This window comes from Fringilla coelebs (genome assembly GCF_963513975.1).
Source record: "Fringilla coelebs genome assembly, chromosome: Z".
NCBI classification, from domain to species: domain Eukaryota; kingdom Metazoa; phylum Chordata; class Aves; order Passeriformes; family Fringillidae; genus Fringilla; species Fringilla coelebs.
Genome location: NC_140031.1, coordinates 79,352,280 through 79,373,186, shown reverse-complemented (window position 1 = coordinate 79,373,186; position 20,907 = coordinate 79,352,280). Strand labels below are relative to the sequence as shown.

The 20,907-nt window shown below is 43.7% G+C and overlaps 1 protein-coding gene across 4 annotated transcripts in view; it reads right to left on the bottom strand.

Annotated features, from left to right (window-relative positions):
• Positions 1–1,366: 1,366 nt before the first annotated feature.
• Positions 1,367–20,907, bottom strand: part of ZNF462 (zinc finger protein 462) — an 88,858-nt gene continuing 69,317 nt past the window's right edge. For all 4 annotated transcript variants that reach the window (XM_084225516.1, XM_084225518.1, XM_084225519.1 and 1 more), the window contains 6 exons: positions 19,789–20,053; positions 17,153–17,289; positions 12,138–12,361; positions 9,564–9,696; positions 5,336–5,450; positions 1,367–4,422 (listed from right to left, as the gene is read on the bottom strand). In XM_084225516.1, coding sequence (XP_084081642.1) covers positions 4,221–4,422; positions 5,336–5,450; positions 9,564–9,696; positions 12,138–12,361; positions 17,153–17,289; positions 19,789–20,053 — 1,076 coding nt within the window. In that variant the 3' untranslated portion in view covers positions 1,367–4,220. The remainder of the gene's footprint in view (positions 4,423–5,335; positions 5,451–9,563; positions 9,697–12,137; positions 12,362–17,152; positions 17,290–19,788; positions 20,054–20,907) is intronic.

Genomic DNA, 20,907 nt, shown 5'->3' with positions numbered 1-20,907 from the left:
TCAAGGCCAGGTTGGACAGGGCTTGGAGCAACCTGGGATAGTGGGAAGTGTCCCTGAGCATGGCAGGGGATTGGAACAAGATCATCTTTTAGCGTTCCTTCCAACCAAAACCATCCTGCGATTTTATGACACAGTCACATCCAGCCTGACACCTAAAGATGGGGAGATCAAATTCTTTGTTTCAATCTCACACAATCCTGACGCTAAGCTGGGTGGGAAAATGCAACTGCAGGAATCTGGAACTCACCCCAAGGTCTTCCATTATTACATCAGTGGTGTAATTATTATTAGTGATATATCACTGAGCAGCCCTTTCCTCTTTTAATTTAGTGAAAGTGCAGGTAGGCTCTGGGCTGGAACACATAATGTGCAAATTACTCGTAGGTCTTTCTGAATAAATGCTTCGAGAGATCCTCGAAAAAATTTAGTGTCTGATGGCCCAAAATGCATCATTCATACCCTTTCCCTGTAAATACAGGTTAAGGAAGTAAGCACCTTAACAGGGAAATATAGCATTTCTCTATTTTTTGACTCCTAGGGAAAAAGGCATGAGCATGTAAAGCTATCAGGTGATCAAAGGTTTCATTCTGTCTCACAGCATACACATTCCTTTGAGATCCAACTCCAGAGCAACCAAAAAGCTGCTTAAACTGGGGACAGGATCTGACTAAAACACAACCAGATAGGAAAAACAGAACCCCAAACAACCTTCTGACACGCATATAAAAACCTGCATTTAGCAAAGGAAGACAACACCACGAGCATCACTTGGGATTTTTGGAAGAGAATGAGGAAATACACCCAGCTCCACATTTTGTGGGTGAATATTCAGCTCCAGACAAGAACAGCCTCAGTGCTGGATACAGCAGGTCATCAGATACTGGGGAATGCAATATTGCAACAGCTCATGACGGGGCAGAGTCGGTAATCCAGACACCAGCCCGTCTCCATCTATTCTCATCTTCCCATACAGCCTGCAAAATTTCCTCATTTCCATGCTTGGGTTCAGGAGGAGTCAGCAGGGCTTGGCAGCGTGCCCCTGAGCTCTGAGGGATGCTGGGCTGGGGCACACTCGAGGCATTTTTGGGGGATGCTGCCGACCCCAGAGCCGTGTGAGCCAGGGCAAGTCACTCCCCACACCCTGCAAACCAAAAATTCCCTGTGAAGCGCTGGGGGAAAGGCTGCAGGAGGGGAAAAATGAGGGCTTTGCTCCCCACCCAGAGCTGCCAAGTGCAGAACCAGCAAGTTGTGGGGACCCCACCTCCAGAGTAATATAAACACAAAAACCACACAAGACGAGCAAGCACTCTTAAAAAGTTTTTATTAATTTTCATTGTTTTTTTTTTTTAAAAAAAACAAACCCGTCAGTGCAACAGTTCAGTATCCCCTTCCTATCCCCCATCAGTAAGCAGTAATTTTAAAATCAGGAAATACCGAGTGCTGAAGCCAATGGGTTAGCATTTTGCTATTATTTCCTTCTGTCAAACTCTGAAAAAGTCCTCTGTATAAATTAAACAATGAAAAAAATGTTATTTTCAATTCTATGTCATTACAGTCAACAGAATCATAATAATGCACCTAAAATGTGTGTCCACAATATATCAGGTATACATTTTTGGGAAAAGAAAAAAAGGAAAAAAATATGACATTCTAAGCTTGTTAAAAGGATAATGGTCCCATATTTTTTTTTTATTACAGGTTAGCAAAACAAAATCCAATGGATTACAATATTTACATGTTATTTGAAAAATTAAGTAGTGATAAAAGCATGTCACAATCATTGTTTCTTTTTTTTTTTTTTTTTTTTTTCTTTTTCCTTTTTGGTAACCATTACAAACACCCAATCCAGGTATGGAACTGTTTAAATATATTTGAAATGAGGCCAATTAAAAAACAAATACAGACACAAAATGTGTACTTATACTTGTCCCTCCAATGTGTCTTTTCTATGATGTTCCCTCCCTATTAAAAAAAAAAAAGAAACCAAAACAAAACAAAACAAAAAAAAAACCAAACCAAAAACAAAACAACAGAAAAATTGAAAGAATCCCCCTAACACACAATTGATGAATCCCCAAAAGCAAAACACCATGCTTCTCAAGTAGCACTTATTCCACAAATGCAACATTTTTGCCATCGCTTTTAAGTGAAGCTCTCCAGGACACAATTTCCTGGAGAGCTTCCTATTTTCCCCCCTCCCCCTCCCCCAGATCCCCCCCAAAAAACAAAAAAAACAAACGAAGACACATGCATTTCTAAAACTAGGTTTCAGTCAAGTACTTTCTACTTTTTGGAAAGAAACATTTTTTTTTCAGTTTTTTTTTTCTTTTCTCGTTTTTCTCTTTTTTTTTTCTTTTTTTTCTTTTTTGGAAATAATTCTTTTTTTATTTTTTTCTTCTCTTTTTTTGTTCACAATCGGAACATACCATGGGCACCAGATCCTGTATTGGCCACTCAGGCAAAATCCCCAAATTGAGTTTAAATAGGCTTTCTACCCAGGGGGTAGTTGCAGGATCAGCCACTTAAGGTATGCAGGTTCCTATCCATTCTACACTGCTCCCCTCATGCTAAAAAGCTAAGGAGGAGGGGAAAAAAACTCAGCAACTCCATCCACTGAATCGAGTTAAAAGTAGTTCTCCAGGCTCAATGTCGTGTGTAACCAACTCACCTCCGCTTGCAAAAAGATGTGTTAACAGACACCCCTCCCTCCCACCACAGCAAAACAAAACAAAGAAAAGAACAAAACCAAAAACAGAAATACAAACAAACAAACAAAAAAAATACCGATCAAAAACCCACGCACAAACCACAGACGGAATTTGAAAGAAAAAAAAAAGAAAAAAAAAAAGAAAAGAAAAAAAAAAAGGCAGCCAATCTCAACGAAAAGTTACAGTTGTGAGACTGATAGATGTTAATATGACAAGCAACAGAACGGTTATGAGGACCCATGTGTTTGGCCCATGAGCTGCATAGCTGTGCTGTAAGTTTGGTTCTTTAGTTTTTTATTTTTTTTAAAGTTAAAACTTCTTTGTTATCTCCATTATGTTTAAAATTAACGAGGACGACGACGACGACGACAGCGACAACAAAAAAAGGTTCTATTCACAAGATCTAGTCTCCTTTCCCTGTCCCCCACTCAAAAAGAAATACTCATTTTTACATGAGAAACTTAATTGTGCTGTATTTGTAACACCTCAGGCTGATAGAAAACAAAACGTGTGGCAAACAAAACCGCACAATCAGTCACATGAAATCTACCAAATACTAAAATTATAACTGAATACTAACAAACAGCTTACCTGGAATAAAGGATGACAATTCACAAACAGTTATCTAGGAATTAAAGTATCTCTCTCTTTTTTTTGTTTTTTTTTTTTACTAAAATAATTAAAAAAATCACAGTATTTTAAGAAATAAAACCCACACTGGGATTTTAAGCACAATTTGTTTTTCCTTTCTTTAAAACTTTTTTTTTTTTCTTCCTCCATTCACCACCTTGCCCAGCAGTCTCTCTACATTTAACCACAACAACAACAGGTAGTACTGACAAATGCAGAGATCTCCCTTGGTTAATTCTGAGGTACTAGGAAACAGGTGACTGTTTTAAGCAAAGCAGTTTCTGTTTTTGTTTTATTTTTTTTTTCTTTTTTTTTTTTCTGTTTTCCTTTTTTTTTTTTTTTCCCCTGTGTTGGTTGGTTTTTTTTTTTTTCAGTTTTTTTTTCCTTTTTTTTTTTTTTTTTTAATTTTCTTTTCTAAAGCAATTGCTTTCAGTCTGGAAAAGCGTTACGTATTAAAACTAGAAAAACGCACACAAACTTGTGCGTCCAAAAGTTGTCCCCCTACCACTTCTTCCACGCTCACGACGCTCCCACACTCATAAAACAATCGAAGTCTCCACTGCAAAGCACGATGTGTAATGTAGGAAAAACACGGGGAGTTTAGCTCCATTAGTCCAAGGATGAGCGCAACTTCCCGTCGTCAGATCCGGGAGGAAAACAAAGATGCAGTGACGTAATGGAGCCACTTATTCCATCACTTAAATAACTTTAATATACACACACTCACACAGGTACCAGTGCTTTGAAAATAGATCATTCAGTCCTAAAAGCAGCTTTATTTCTTCCTTCTGCCCGCCCTGCCCTGCCCCGCCCCGCCCCGCTCATCACTGTTCAAGTACTGTCGGTTAGAACCACACCAAACGCTTTTTTGCTTTTTTTTCCTTATTCGTTTTTGGCCTCCGGGGTGTCCAGGAGAGGTTGGTCAGCAGCCACCATGCTGACAGCTGTTTCCCCAGCGTGGGAGTAGTCCAGCACCATGGCCTCGATGCCTTCCTTCTCTTCTGGCAGCGTGCTGGCCGTGTCCTCCACGTCCTCCTTGGGCTGGCTGTCCTCGCCGCTCCTGTGCTTGCTCTCGTTCAGCGCCCTGCGGAAAACAGCAACAGTCAGGGCGTGCAGCAAAGCCAGCCCTGACACAGGAGGGACAGCAGCAGGTCACTCTCCAAAAAAGGCAGCCACACCACTTGGCCCCAAAGGAAAGGAGGAGGAATGAAGTTGCTGGTGGGGCATTCCGGCCCCAGAACGGAATCTTTGTTTGTTCTGCGCTGGGACGGATTTGGGATCAGAAGGAAGAGCTCAAACTGTGGCACCTGAAGTTTATTCCCATCTCTCCCAGGTGGTTCCTTGTAAACAAGACTTAGCAGGCACCAAAGGTACAGGAAAGAAGTGCTTTTCCCAAAGAGTTAATGAAATCCAATAAAACTTTTCATAGGTTGCAGCATTTCCAGTAGTTATGCTCAGAGTTACATTCTCTTAAGGGAATTATTTCCCATTCCATTGCAGTTAACCCACAATATTGTACTCAGATGCTTCCCACATGTCAGCAGCCTTGAATGAAATCTACTCTTTGAACAAACTCTGGCTAGAATAGAGGTCTCTGCTACCAGTGAGATCTGCATCAAAAGAAGGAAACAGATTGCTCCAGAGATTCCTATCTGTGATGTCTATCATCCTACAGTGTGCAAACTGCCCTCGAGAGGAAAAATTTTTTACAAAAAATCAACAGCACCCTTAGGGGGAAGTTAATCCTGGCCAAGAGGCATTCACCTAGGGACAATCTTAAGTTTTAGAATCACAGTTAAACCCTACAGTTTACAGCCACCCTGGGCAGCAGAGCTAGAAAGGACCCAGAGACATTCGGTGGTGACTGTCCAAAGACTAATTTGGCCTTCGCAGAACCGTGCTGGCATTTCCTGCAGCTTTCTGGGAGGGCAGGGGGGCACATACAGAGATCTACTGCCACCTTTGGCTTCTTGGCAAGGGAAGACAAAGCGACTCACATGCCATGCCTCAGCACGTGCCGCTCCCACTCGGAGCCCTCGGTGAAGGACCGGCCGCAGAACTCGCACGGGAAGCGCTTCTCCGGAGCACTGCTGTCAGGAAACATCATGGGATCTGGAAAAAAGACAGCACACCCCATGAGCTCAGAAATGCCAGGGCAAGAAGGGAATCCTCACCACAGTGATCCCACTCCTGTCCTCTCTGCTGCACCTCTCGCTCCAGAGAAACAAAAGGATTTCTCGTCAAATAACTGGGAAAATGGAGGTGCTGAAAAGAAAAGTGACACTGCAAGTGACAAATCCCACCCTAGATCTTGGAGCAGCACTGCAAGTAAGGGTAACCAGTTACTAGACCCTGCTCCTCTATTTCAACAAATGAAGAGACAGTGGAATTTAAATTCTGAACCAAAACTGCAAAGCTTAGGAAAGCAAAATCAAAAATCCCCACTCAAGTCCATCTATAATTCTGGAACCGGTAGTACAAATTTTAGGAAACACGCAGATTTGGTACATTTAACATGTGATTCTTGTAACAGATCATAAAGCCTCACGGATTAAGTGCTGCATCTTAACTGCATAGGTGTTTCATGCTCATCCTAATCTCTCATACAAAGTGCCTGGGGCCTCATTTGCAGAAGTGTCAGGCACCTTGTAGTATGAGTGAAGTCACTGGTGGCTCAGGGAATGACATTCCAGAAAGCCAAGCTCCATGTGAACACAGCCTGCTCTGACAAAAGATGAAACATTTTCTCACAAATTAAGAAGATCACCGCACAAGCCATTGAAAATAATTGCATGAACTATCTCACTTGATTCTTTTGCTGGAAATGAGACAGCACCATCTGCTCAGAGCATTAATTCCTTAGCAGGGATTATCTTAAGCAAGAAATCAACAGAATGTCTTTCTGACTCCTCCTGAACTACATAATAAAAGAAAAGGGATTTTGCTTAATTTTGGTTCTGATCTCTGCTCACTTGATTTCTTCACTCTCAGACTTCCTCTGTTCAGGATCAGTCTGTGAACTCAAAATTGCTCACACATCCCCTATTACCCACACCTCAGTCCTGCAAATGCATTTTTGTGACACACTTCTCACTAGTTAACCTTTACTTCAGTTTTATATGGAATGGTTCTTGACACAATTTTTTGGCCTCTTCCCATGAAAGGAAAAAAAAATCCACTTTGTATTTCTTATTGTTGGAGGTTTATTTACTATGTGGTTAAATACCATAAAGCTGCTGTGCTGGGGAACACCAGAATGGCAAGCAGCAAATGCCATCAGCTCAGCTTACATCTGGATTTTTAACACCTTAAGCACGGCACAAATGTATAAACACACTGCAGCACACAGACTATGACACAGAGATAAATATTTTTGGTGGGTAACAGTTTTGGAGGCAAATGCTGCTGATGTTCTTTTTAAGAGTATAGCTATGGATGGGGCTTGGAGCAACCTGGGATGGTGGAAGGTGACCCTGACCATGGCAGAGACTGAGACTCACAGGATGCTCTTTAAAGAGCTCTTCCAAGCCAAGCCAGTCCATAATTTACACCTGCAAATCCCACTGGGTTTATCAAGTGTTACTCTAGTAAATCCACCACCCCCTCGGACAACACTATCTTGTTCATCTTTCTCCCCAGTAACTTTTGCCTCTAGGGATGTGGATTTGGGCTGCTTCCCTGGAGGATTATCAAAAGCTGCTCTTCTCTGGGTCCTGCAGAGCAGAAGCAACAGATTGCTTGGTCCAGCAGCCCATCTGAGGAAGCCCCAAATTTTTATTTGCACCTTCAGTACTGCACAGAGCAGCTCAAGCCAAAGAGGCGAATCCAGGGAAGGAATCCTGATTCTCCCAAAGTCACAGCCCTCAGACAGATACCTGGAGCACTCTCAGCAAATCCCACTTCCTGCTAATGCCACAAAGGCTGGAATTGCCAGGTGCACCCCAGCAGCACCCAGGATTGCTCAGTTTGATGTGGTCTGAAAGCTGAGACAGCATTAAGAGCACAGAGCCACCGTGACAGGCTCTGTTTGAAACCACAGGACTGGCTCTCTGCTACCAGGGCAAACCATTTCTGTGTCAGAAGGATCTTCTGAAAATGCCCAGGGAGATGCCAGCATGCAACTTAGCATCCTTCAGTTCCCGTCTCACTGGGACATTTTTCAGAAGTCTTGCACCTCAAGAGTGGTAATTCACACAACTTACCTAGAAAAATGCAATCAAGACAACTGGATCTTTTCTACTATCCTTGTTGTAGTAAGTGTTTTCTGCATTTTCTACCTATTTTACAATAATCTATTACAAACGGCTAAGAGGTTGAAAAGGACAAAAAAAACCTGAAAAAAAAGGTGGTGAAACATCAACCCTACAGGCCAGAGAAGAAAGAAATGCTGCAAAGGCAAACCTGAAAACACGCCTGATTTTTTTAGGCTGGTCATCCAAACAAGCAAGCAGAAATCATTTTAGCCAGCCACAGATTAAAAGAAAATAGAGACAGAGGTGAGGAAAAAAAAAAAAACCAAAAAAAGGAAAAAGTACAGCATCATCAAAACGCTGCCTGGCTGAAACACGAGGACAGCACATCTGTTAACCCTTGCACATGTAACACCCCAGCATGGAAGGTGATGGTTTTTATACTTCCAGGGTGTAACCTAAAGCCAATTTACTCAATGAACTCCACCTTGGGCTGCCCCCCCTGCACGTGTGGCACACGCAGAGGGATTTGTGAGGCTTGGCAGAGAGCACTTTCTTCTCCTTGGTGCGGGCACCGCAGCCTCCAAGGTCACCTCAGCACCTGTGCCTGTGTGTAATGCTAAGGTAATCCTCACAAGGACAGCTTGACTCCTCGCCCCCTGCTAGCTGTGGGTCTGCACAGGACATTAATCAGCCTGCTGCATCTGCAGCTGAGGTGAGCTGCTGCTGTAGTCAAACCATGACACAACCGCTGCTCCAGCCACAGAGGAAGCCGAGAGGGTCGGAGCTATCCCTGAGGAATGCTGAAACTCTGAGATGCACATGTGGAACTGACATCCCTCCTCTGATTTTTCTACCCCTAAGACCTTGTGCAGGTCTTTAAAACATAAATGGTTTCCTATCCAATTGGCTTGCCTTCTCTTTTAAGTTAAAAGCCATCACTAAGTGCTCCTGAAGCGCTGCTGATGAGCACAAACTGAATTCATGCTGCAAAGACACAAAATAAAATCCAAAATGCTGGGGTCTTGCTGTTATGAAGTAAGAAGCATGATCTGAATCCCCAGAACTGGGAATTTTTCAATGCCTGAAAACATGTACCAAGATACCTTTTTATTTTTTTGTGAAAAGCTCTTGAGTGAGTTTGAAAGCTGACAAGCAAGGAGGAAAATGTTCACTGAACATGATGGTGCACCTTTAGCTGAAGTGCACAGAACTTGGCTAAGTGGAGCTGTCAGCATCAAGAATTGGGTGGCCTGTCCTTCAAACTAATGAGGGGACGAAAGATATTAAAGGGTTGTTGCATTATGTGATGCATTGTTGCAGCAGAACGAAACACAGTTACACCAGATATTGGAATAACTTGCCTTTCATGGGAGAAGGTTGTTGGAAAGGAAACCCTTCATTTAATTATCAGAGAACTCACTTTTCCTCTGCTGATCTAAATTCAACCAGACCAAAATTATATGGCCTACCTTTGTTGAGGTCAGTGGGATTACTCTTGGATACAAACCTAGGCACATATTTAAATATAAAATGGTACAGACAGGTGGGTATGGATGTAATCAGGCTCTGGAGCTGCCAACTGCAGCAAATACAAACAGGACTGACTGTCTGACAAAGAGATAAGTAACAGCCCATAAAGCAGCCTTCATCCCTCACTTGGGCAATGCCAAGTGAAAACTGGAAACTGGTTACCAAAACAGAAAATCTGACAGGCCACTAAAATACACTTACATAGCTTTCCAAGCCCTTATAGATGGTATCTGAACAGGCAGATTAGTCACAGATGCTATCTGTGCTTTCTCATAGCTGAGAGTATTCTCTCTGAACAGACAGAAAACTTGTAAGGAGGGTTAGAAACACAAGATTCCCACAGGAGCTGTGTCTTTAGGAAAGCCACATTCTGTTAGTATTTGTGCAGAGTGTGTGCTGTCCACTCCACAGCTGACCTGGCATGGTTGGACTGGTGAGACAGGCTGCAGTGCCCAGAGAAATTCAACAAACCCCCCCCAACACATCAAAGAGCTGCACTGACCTCTCTCTTGAGCCTTGGGGCTTAAATCTTCTTCTTTTTCTTCTTCATCACTGCTAGAGCTCTCTGTTTTCCCTTTCATTTGCTCCAACTGGTCCAAGTTAACCCGTCCAACCAGCTCAAAATTACGACTCACCTTTGAAGGAAAAACTTCTGTTAGCACCCAGCACAACCACCAACCAGCCAGAAAAGTGGCCACAAATGCAGAACAAAACCAAGCACACCCCAAAGCCTGCTCAGCTCGAGGTGGCATGCAGCCCCCATAATCAAATTAACACTCATTTATTTCCAGGGGCAGTGATTCCTCCATTGCTGTTTTTTTCTGCATTTCTCATTTCTGGGTTTTTTTTTTTGGTAATTAATGAGATTGGGCAAACCCCCTTCATTTCTTCATCCAAGAGATGTAAAACATCGAGTCGTATCCTCATTTTTATGGCATTATTCAACTGCTGTGATCAAACACTGCTACCACACATCCACGCTGAAGGGAAACTCTCTGTGACGGGTTCATTCAGCTTTATTCATGAAAGGATGGCTCTTTTTTTTCACTCAGCACATGGCTGCTGTGTGGCACATACACTCTCACTCATTAATAACAGATTAATTTTCATTACGCCCGGGCTGCAAAGTGCTTTGCAAACTGATACAGCAGCCTATAATGGGAACACTTCACCCGGCAGTCAAATTCAGCTAACCCCGGGGTGAAATGCACCAGCTACTTAACAGCTCACAGCAGCAGTATGAAAGGAGCAGCTCGGGGCACAGGAGTCAGGAACTGCTCCACATCCAAGAGGAGCAGCGGAGCAGCAGCCCAGATTTACAGCGGAGGCGGAGAGCGTGGAGCGTGACCAGGACTCTGAGGCTAATACTTGCTGCATGACAAGCGCCCTCTGAGCTCATTGATCACTGCTGGGAAGGGTTTTGGATTCATCTCTCATGCAGAGAGACAGCCCTGCAGCAGCACAGGCACTGAGCCACGCGGGCGGAGGGGATGGAGACGGAGCAGCGAGCGCGGCACAGAGCATCCTGCAAGGGGCTGAACGAAACAGCAACACCCACTGGCTGCTCTTTACCCCTCTGTGGGAAGGGAAATGATCCCAAGGAAGGATGTGAAGCAGGCTGTAGGATACATCCAAACAGCAAAGCATCCCGAATATGGACGTGTGAGGATTCCCAGTTCTGGGTTACAGGCAGCTGTGATCGGGTTCTCTAACTCGACACATCACCCACAGAGGTTTAAACAAACAAGACCACATGCAAGGCACTTGATTCAGCTCAGCTCTTGTGGAGGAAACTCTTTTTAAGGTGCACTGTACAACCTGGGTAGTATCTGAGCCCAGAACTGAAGACACAAATTGGAGAGGTATAATTTTCCCCCCCAGAAAAGGGGAAATGATACCTTAAACTACCAGCACCACCGCTGCAGGTCCAGATCAGAAGGGAGAGCTAAGTCAAGGGAATAATTATCCCAGACTGATGCAAAAAAACCCAAGCAATAGCTCCTGGATACAGCAGGCACCAGGAGGTGTGGAACTCCTTCTGTACCTTTTCAATCACAGAAGACTCTCCAGATGTAATAAAGGTGGCAGAGGAGCCTAGCATGCCAACATAAATTAACAAAGTTTGGTTTTATAAGACGGCCAAACATTTTTTGAGCATGAAAACTGTTGCTTTTTGGGTTTTTTTTTTCCCTTTTTTTTTTCCTGGGATTCTGCTGCTAATACCTTCAATATATATTTGGCTTTAAGGAAAAGTCATTCAGTCAGTGAAGGTTTTAGTGAGGACCTTTAGTGGGCAGCTAAAGCTCCAAAAGGGGAAGGCATATAGCTGCCTCCCCTGGAAACCTGCCAAGGAAGCACTCTAGGAAATATTCCAAAATACATCTCAGTTCTAGAACTTAAATATTTCTCAGCTACAGAAATTCAAAGCTAGCAGTCTGTGGAGAGCCTTTAATGACTTCTCAAAGACTGGACCTGATATGCTCTCAGGTAGTCCACAAAAACTCCACAGCAGTCTCAACTGAGGACCTGGTTAGACTTGCTGTTTATCTTTCACTTGTTAAAGGTAAAAGGGGATGTATAGACCTCTTTGTTATTAAAATATGCATGGCATGTCATGCTGCTGAAGTTACCAGAGCAATCCTGTGTTTGGAATCTCCTGCCTTTCACAGGGGCTGAATCACACTGCCTTGGTATTGTTCCACAACTCTTCCCCCATCCCCCTTTAGATAAACCCAGCACACACAAGAGCCTTTTCCAAATAATCACACTCTGCATGCAGCAGCAGTTTGCCAATTCTGATCAATCTGAACAGCTTCAGAAACGATTACTTTTCAGTTTCTGAAGGAAAAAAAAAAAGAGAAAAATGAGAAAGGGAAGCGCAACGTGGGATTACTTTTCAGATTTGGGGAGGAAGAAGAAAAAAATAACCCAAAGGGAAGCACAACATGGGATTCGATTTCAGATTTGGGGAGGGATAAAAAAAATAACCCCAGTGTCAAGCTGGCTAGACATGCAAATTAAACCCATTCAGTATTTGCAAAGACTAGAATGAAAAGCTAATGAAAAGGGGTCCTACCTTGTGCTCATCTCGAAGGTGAGCATCCAGCTCCTCTGTGTGTTTGGTCTCATAGTAGCAGAGTTGGCATTTGTAAGGTTTCAGTTCATTGTGCTTCTCTATGTGCTGCTGCAAGCTCTCGTCACTGGAGCAGGTGAAGGTACACTTGTCACAGCGGAAAACGACTCCCTGCAGGTACTTGGACAGCTTGGAACGGCAGACTTCGATGGGAACCACCCTCTCCTCTGTGGGGACAGCACAACACTCACTCAACAACACCAGGAAAACCTCCAAAAGCCACAAATGCAGGTGTCCTCTGTGACTGGTGATGGGGGGAAGAGGATGGGGATGGGGAGGTTTTGGGCGGAGTGAGATTTCATCTATGAGTCAGAGGAGCAGAGCCTAGGAGCACAAAACCAGCCATAAATCAGCCCAGACCGAAAGTTTGTTTTTGTTCAGTACTTGACAGCAGCTGGGAACTGCTTCTATAAAAGCAATAAATAGGGGAGCTGCAGGGTGTGCTTCCCAAAGCATCACACTCTGCTGGCTGTGCACAAATGGGAGCTGGAGTCCTCACCACCACACCCAGACCTGCCCTCTGGGGACCGAGGAGGTGAGCAAGGCAGCACTTCTCTCCCTGGAAAAAAGGCTGTGCAAGTTCAGCCAGCAGCAGCAGAAACTTCCTGACGTTCCCAGAGCTTTCAGAAAGCCCAAACTCTGCACGCCTGATGTACTGAAAACGCTCTTGCTGAGTTTTTAAACTCTGCACTCCCTCGAACAAAGCAGTGATGTTTAACAGAGCAGCAATTAATTTCGGTCATTTGACACAGCCAGAGTCTGATGTGCCTCAACACTCATCCACTGTGGTTGCCTCCATGCTGTGCACACCAGAGAAACCCCAAATCTCACCCTTCAGCAGAGGGTCACCAGCAGATCCTCATTAAGGCTTTTGTTACCCAAACTGGCATTTTGAGCTAGAACACTTGAAACTTAGCACTGCTCCTCCTTGTGCACTGCACACGAAAGGGAGGGTTTTTTGATCCTCCTCATCCAGGCTCATCCCCAAGGACAGGAGTAAAAAAAAAAAGAGGCCTGAATCTCTCATGGTAGACATGAAGGCTGAAGGAATGTGAGACGTGGCAGTGCACACATGGATCTGAGCCAACGGGCCCTTTCTTCTAGTGAGGAGGGTAAAATTACATCCAAAGACAACTACAGAAACACACACTCCCTTTACAGCAAGGCTTTTTTTTTTCTACAGCTCAACAAAATATTCCATCCTGCCTAGCTTCTCCCTGAGCAGAACACTTATCTATCTCCTAACTTCCTCTTTTTGAAGTTTTCCCCAAGGCTATGCCTTAACCCACCCAAAAAAAAAATCCCAAAAAAACAAACACCCAAAGACTTATGATTCTTTTCTACACCAACAGCAGCTTCTCTAACAATAAAGAAACCAAATAGTGGCCATTCAGGGTGGAAACAGGGGAGGGGAGAATAGGGTTTAAGACACAGCAGAATTCACAGCTGTGCTGCTGAGATCACTAGAGGAACTTTTTACAAGGTTGTTGCAGCTGCATGCTGTTGGACTCCCAGAAATCAGTGACACAGCCAGTTTCAAAAGTGAAAAAGCCAAGGGAAGTTTTCAAAAACAGAAATACTAATTAAAATATTTTAACATTCACCTTTCCTCTAACACCTGGCACGGATTAAGAAGGCTAAAACATGCCATGGTATAAAACTTTACATCTGCCAGCCTGAAGTAAAGCAGCATTCTCTTATTTCTCTAGAACAAAATCTATTACCTCACAACCACACACACACAGAGCCCCCAAATCAAAGGACACACAGTAAGAGAAGGGCAAAATAGACACAAACATCAACTCTAGATTGAAAGATTTCAGTTTCAGGGAATGATTTGTAACTTTTACATGATGTACTCATGTCAGTGAGCTTCCTCCAAGCTATGGTTTTGGAACTTGCAGGGCTAGCTGTACCTGGAATGTTACATTTCTTAAGGTGATGCTCTCACCTCCAGCTTGCCCCTGCAAAGCCCTGTTTATTTAATTACTCATTTAGAATGCACTTATCGTGTCTGGACAGCCAACAAAATTGCAGCAAACCATAAAGCCCCACACAAAAATTGAAGAGGTAGCTTCTTTACTTCTTCTAAGTTCCATCTGTGTCTAATCAAAGACTACTGTAGAAACCTCACAAAAAGATGTCCCAACTTGTGGAACAATTTTGCAAGTGTGGTAATTAAAAAATTAACAACAAAATAAACACCTAGGCATCATCTTGGTTTAAGAAACCCAATCCTTCCACTAGGCTGGAATATTCAGGCTAATTTTATCAGGGAATGAACTGAAAGGACATTAATGTTCAGTACAGTAACTCAAAGCAGACACACATTTTTTGGCTCAAGGCACAAGAGAGCTCAGGACTCTATTAGTCCTTAGTTGTAAGGAGAAATCTTTGTTCAGCAGCACATCAAAGCATATACAACTCAATTCCTTCCCTCAAAGGTAAACAAAAAAAAAACACAAACAAAAAAACCAAAAACCAGTCCTACTATCGAGACTCAGACCAATTACTTGGTCATCCTGGGTTTTGAAAATGCACATTTTTGCCTGGACATCCAAACTACACCCACAGAACAAATAGTATTTGGATTCCAGTAGTCAAAAGCAAGCACTGAACAAGGGCTCTGCATGTACGACGGAAAATGCCAGAAAAAAAGCACAGGCAAGGAACAAGTGCAAGGAACTAGGATCTGTAGCAAGGAGGCCTTTGGGGAGGTGGGTAAATTTGAAAATTTACCTTAAAGGTTACTATTAAAAACATACTCTTAAAAACATATTATTAAAAACATATTAAAAAGATTACTCTCTTATATGGAAGAAGAAAATCACTACGCTCTTTAAAGGAAGGCCAGGGACAGGTGGCACATCAGAGAAGCCCTTGGAATCTCCTCTTCTTCTTCATGGAAAGCAAATTCCTTGCTGTATGTAAATATATATATTTTTTTTTTTTTCTCACTAGGCATTCAAGCTTCTAGCTGATACTGCTTTCACCCTGTGAAAGTCAGCCTATGCAGCCACTCATTAGGAGGCAAATATATTCTCCATTTCAAGCACATGCTGTTTCACCAAGGATTAGGGGTGCAGCAACTTGGAAGTAATGTAAGAGTCATGCATCTGTAAACATGCCTTTTGCACAAAAGGAACATTAACTATGAATGGATCGAATCCTTCACTCCTGATTTTACATACTGCGCCACTCCATCCGCCTCAAAACTAATTTTCTTGGGCTGCAGCTCAGGGTTGTGCCCTTGCTTTGCCAATGCAATGGCCATAAAACAGGAAGGCTATCTCAGACTACATTGACTATCCCTCAGTCTCTTTCTCAGTGCACATTAAATCTTGTCAAAACCATCTGCTGCAGCTGCCACACAATTAAACACAACAGTAGAGGGCTGTTTTTCAGCTGGATGTGTGCACAAGAAATCACTCTAAGTATGAACCCTGGATATGTGATGTCAAAGAAAACCCTTTTGTGGCCTCTGAGACTCTTTATCAGCTATAATCCCATTTGCATTAAAACTTCTTTTACTCTGTTTTCTCCTCCCCCCAGCACTGTGGCGTGTAGACAATTATGTCCTTTTGCCACAAGGTTTGTATCAGCAGCAGGAACTCCTTGAGGTTGGTTTCTGCAACTAAAGAAAGTCCTGCAGAAGAAAAGATCCACAGTTTCACTCACCCAGGAGGTGACAACCTCCTTTCAGCTGGTCAGAAACAGATCTGCACAAGCAGTAGAGCTGCTTGAGCTCATGAACTGCTCTTCCACTTCTGCCACTGGACATTCCCAATATCCAACCTACACAAGATGGGAAATACCCTAAACCCATCCAGCTCCTGCTGTTTTAAAGATCTGGCATTGTCTGCTGGAGCCCTGGCATGGCCACAAAATGGAGAAAACCGGGCAAAATCTGACACAGCAACACCTTCAAGGGCAGGAAGTAAAAGCCAAAGCATCAGCCAAACCCTTGCAACCAAATATGCCAGCTTTGTGATGTGCTTTCAGGTCATTTCCCCAGATGTTCCCTCACAGAAGCCCTGCCAGCAGAAAGAAATCTGCATTCTGCCAAGCTCACTGAGCTGGTACAAGGAGGACTTCAAGCTACCAGCACTGAGAAGTGGTATACTACATGGAATTACAGCAGCACTTGTCACACCAGAATCTCCTCCAGGAAAAAGATGGCATGCAAAACCTGTGTTTGCTCACCACCAGCACCCCACTGTGAATCCCTGCCCAACCTGCAGGCAGGCAGAGTGCCATCCCAACACATGGGTTTGGATTTCGGCAGCCAACAGACCATCCACAAGCATCAAGTGTGATAGCTGTGGGCAGGAATCCCAGCCCAGAGAGCCCAAACTGCTGTCTCTTCCAAGCTACCAAGCCCACAGTTAATAGAATATAGAAATCCCTACTCCCACTTTCAGCAGGCTTGAAAAAAAATATATTTAAAAACGGAGAGGTGCAGAGAGAAAAGGAGTCTTACAGTAAAGCGAAAAATGAGATAATTGTTTTGTCCCTAAGAACACAGAGGAGAAAATACTCAAGGAATTTATCAAGGATATTTTGAGGCCTCTGTGGTTAGCTGATAAACCTTTTGGGTGACTTTATGATAGCAAGGACATGGTCAGGGCACAACTCTGGCCTAGATCAAGGTTGCAAATTAGGGCAACTCTTTCTAAACAGGTGTTTGATGGCTCCTCTCCTCCCTGGAGGAAAACCTTAAAAACTATAGCAAATCTACCCTGTATCAGCACTGGCAAACTCTAAATTTTAGAGCAAATAAATCAGACGCATCTCACAGAAATGAAACAAAAAGACAGTCGAGGTCTAGTGACTCCTTCAACACATTTGTGGGAGGAAAAATTTAATGAAACCAGACTGAAATATTGAATGAAACCCGAACCAGGGCCCTGTCCAGCGATCCCCTCACTGGCCACAGACACGGACATGGATGTTTTTACCTCTGTGCAGAACTATGTGGTCGATCATGTTGCGTTTGTATTTGGTGTGGTAGAGACAGAGAGGGCAGCGGAGGTCTTTGGGTCCTTCCTCGGGGACTGCCGAATGCCCGGCCTCCACGTGCATAGTAAAAGCAGATCTGTGAGAGAGGAGGGAGACAATGGCAGCAGTCAGGAGGGGAGCAGCGGGGTGCCACAGCTCTCTGTAAGGGACGTGTGGTGTAAAAAGGTGCAGGTGCCACTCAGCCCTGTCCGCGCGGCCCCGTGAGCGAGACGTGAGCGGAGCAATCTGCGGGCTCCTGCCCTCAAAGCAGCAAACACTCGTCGTGACAAGATGTTCTGCTGCATGGGCTGCTCCATGTAGTCACACTGAGTCAAGATAGCAAAGGAATTCCCATCCTTCATGCTCACTGTCTGTCTTCAGGCTGAAACGCTCGGCGCGCTTTGTCCGGCGAAGGTTGGATTTTCAGCAAGTTGAACAAAATCCGTCAGCTGTTCTGGACTTGCAGAGGGGAGGACAAACTTATTTCAGGCAGAAATCATCCTTAACTATCTTGATCTAACCTGCTAAACTGTTTAGACTGTGGGTACCAAAGGGAGTTGCGTTCACAGCGGGTTTGGCACTCGGTTGTTTAACTTTCAGAGCATCAGCTGTAATGATCTGAAAACCCAAGACTTAGAATACTGCATTTCTTAGTGTGGAAGAATGAATGAATCCTTCACAGTACTTCTGAACCAAAAATTTCCTGCTGGCATTACACTGGCTGCATACTTAGAAGTTGCAAGAGATATGCATAACAGAGGAAATTAACTGTCCATCCATTTAACCACAAGCACAACTACTGAAATCAAGAGTTGTCTCTACACTTGGGGCACTTGGTTACTTTTTCATAAAGCAGTGATAAACCCTGCAACAGCTGAGGGGCTTGACACATTGAACTAGAGTAAAAAGTGGCTTTGGACCCAATCCAGCAATCACTGAATTCTGCACGTATATTTCTCTCGACTTTGGTCACTGCTCTCATGATTTTAAGTTTCTAGGATGGAGTGAAGCAGGGATTGGCATGTTTTTTGGGGTCTTTTTTGCCTCCTCCTCCCCCTTTCTAAGACAGAAAATATGCTGCTATGAATGTGTTTAAATGCTGCCTGATTTATTTCATAGTATCAAGGTAAAAGAAAATGGCACTTGAAAGACACAGACAGATTGGACCTGTAGATTTCTGGTAGTATTTAAGAGAGCAATCAGGATACTAAACATAAGCAGGAAATTTAACCATGGAGAAAGTAAAGATGAAATAACAAAGAATAGAGACATGTAACTAGAGGCTGCTCACATGTGGATTCTCTCAGGTTTGTGCTCAATATTTTCTTCAACTCCTTCCCTTGATCCAGTCCCACTGTCTACTGTCACTCCTAACAAGTTTAAGACCTCAAATATCAGCTCAGGGTGTTATGCTCAAGGGCCCAGCTCATCAGGAGGAAATGATGAACTGCACAGGTGCCTTTTTCTCTTTTCTTACAGAAGAGCAGCAAAAAACACGCACACAAACAAACAAACAAACACACAAGGCACCGAGCCTCCAATTTTAAATAATTGGATTTTACTGAAATGTCTCTGTGTGTACTAGAATAGCATCTTTCTATCATTTAAGCTAGAACGATTGGGGGTGAAAATAAAATTACATGAGAAGAGATTCTTCAGTAAGGTGAAATAAATTCCCCTGTCACCGCTGGACACTTGATTGTCCCACGTTTCCTGCTGGTTGCATGCGGAAATTACATTACTTCTGCAGAGAAAATTTTCACACTTAAGGACAAAGGGATTATGAAATGATAGTTTTTCATTCTCAGAGGATCTCAGAGAAGTGAGGAGGGGTGCAGCAGAACTGCCACGCTAGACTTCCAGAGGGCAGACTTTGGTATGGATAGGGGACTGGTTGAGAAAGTCCCCCGGGAGGGCATCCTGGAGGACAAAGGAATCCAGGAACACTGGATGTTCTCCAAGGAGAAAATCCTAAAGATGCAAGAGCAGATTGAGTCCCTGTGCCAAAAGATGAGACTGGCATGGCTGGACAGAGGGATGTGTCTGGAACTCATGGAAAAATGAAGAGTTTATGAGTTTTGCGAGAAGGATTGTGCCAACAGGACAACGGGGATGTTGCGAACCTGTTGGCCTCAAGTTGCACCAGAGGAGATTTGGATTGGATGCAAGGGAAAATTTCTTCCCAGAAAGGGTTGTCAGGCACGGGAAGAGGCAGCCCAGAGAAGTGTCTGAGTCGCCACCCCTGGAGGGATCTAGAAGATGCACAGATGTGTCACCAAGATTTAACGCCGGGCTTGGCAGTGCTGGGTTAACGGTTAACTCCATGATCTGGGGGGTCTTTCCCATCCTAAACAATTCCATGATTCTGAAACCTTCTGCAACTGTGCTGCTGTCTGCAGCAGATGGTACCGGCTGCTGCAGGAGAGAAGGAAATGGATTACATGGATGCTGCTGTGATCTGGCATGGCACTGCCTGCGCTCCCCTCCCTGGTCAGCAGTGGCCGTGTTAGCCATCAAAGACCTCACAAGTCTTGTCAAGCGCCGAAAAAAAACCACCCCTCACGAGTTCAGCTCATCTGTTCAGCAGAGTACTTACTTAAAGCCCGTGTAAAAGGAACAATCTTTGCACTTGAAGAGCTTCTTCCCGCCGTGCTTGTCGCGGTAGTGGCGCCGGATGCTCTGGATGTAGCCCGAAGAGAATTCGCAAAATTCACAGTTAAGGATGGCTTCTGCTTTTTCCACTCCTGCAGCTCCCCCAGAAAGTGGCACTGGGCTGATGTTGTTGTTGTTCCTGGCCAAAGCTGCAGACTGGTAGTGGTTCAACTGCTGCTGAACATCAGGAGGCTCCGAGTAGGAAGAGTCTGCAGGGAAACAGAGCGGAGCTGTTATTCCAGGTGGATCAACAGATCTGAAAAAGGTTTGATGATGCCTGCTCCAGAACCTACTGGCTTTTGGAGGGGGTTGACCAAGCTGTTGGTTATGAAACTAATCCTGCTTTCTGAAGGGATTAAGAGGTGCAGCACTTCTTAATCTAATTTAATGTGTATTCCACAATTTATAAGGTGAGAAATATAAATGACGCTTTTTTAGATCTGATTCAGGGAGAAAATGGGTGACACATTTAAATTAAAGTAGTTTAAAAAAGAAGCCTGATTTTAAGACACTTAATTTTTGAAGGTAAAGCCCTTTAATCATACTGCCAAATGTTTTATGAGTTTGGCACAAAAAATCAGAGCAGATCCTCTCAAATATCTTATGTCAGTTCACACAAGGTGAAGATCTGGAACAGGGTACATGTAAATAATCCATCTATATGGAAAAAAAAAAAAGAGGAAAAAAGAAGGAAAAAAAAAAGGATACTCTTCCCTAGTCATGCTGATGATGTTAGAAATTAAATCATCATTAAAAAATAAAGATGTTTAATCATAAATTCCAGTAAATCAAACTTTCAAACTGCTGCTTTGCCGTACTGAGAAAAGAGATCTCCAAAGACACATCCCTTCCACAAGCCAGCAGAATTCTGCCACACCATTTTCATGGCAGGTGGAGGAACAGAGTCCAGAGATGTCTCAGTAGTGAAAGCTGTAATATGTTGGTTAGATACCCCAAAAAAGGAGTGTGGGGGGGAGGGAGGGTGGTGTTGAACCTTTCCCAACACACTGCTTGAATGTGGAGGTTAGGAATCCATCTGCTTTGTTCTACATAACCCACAGCT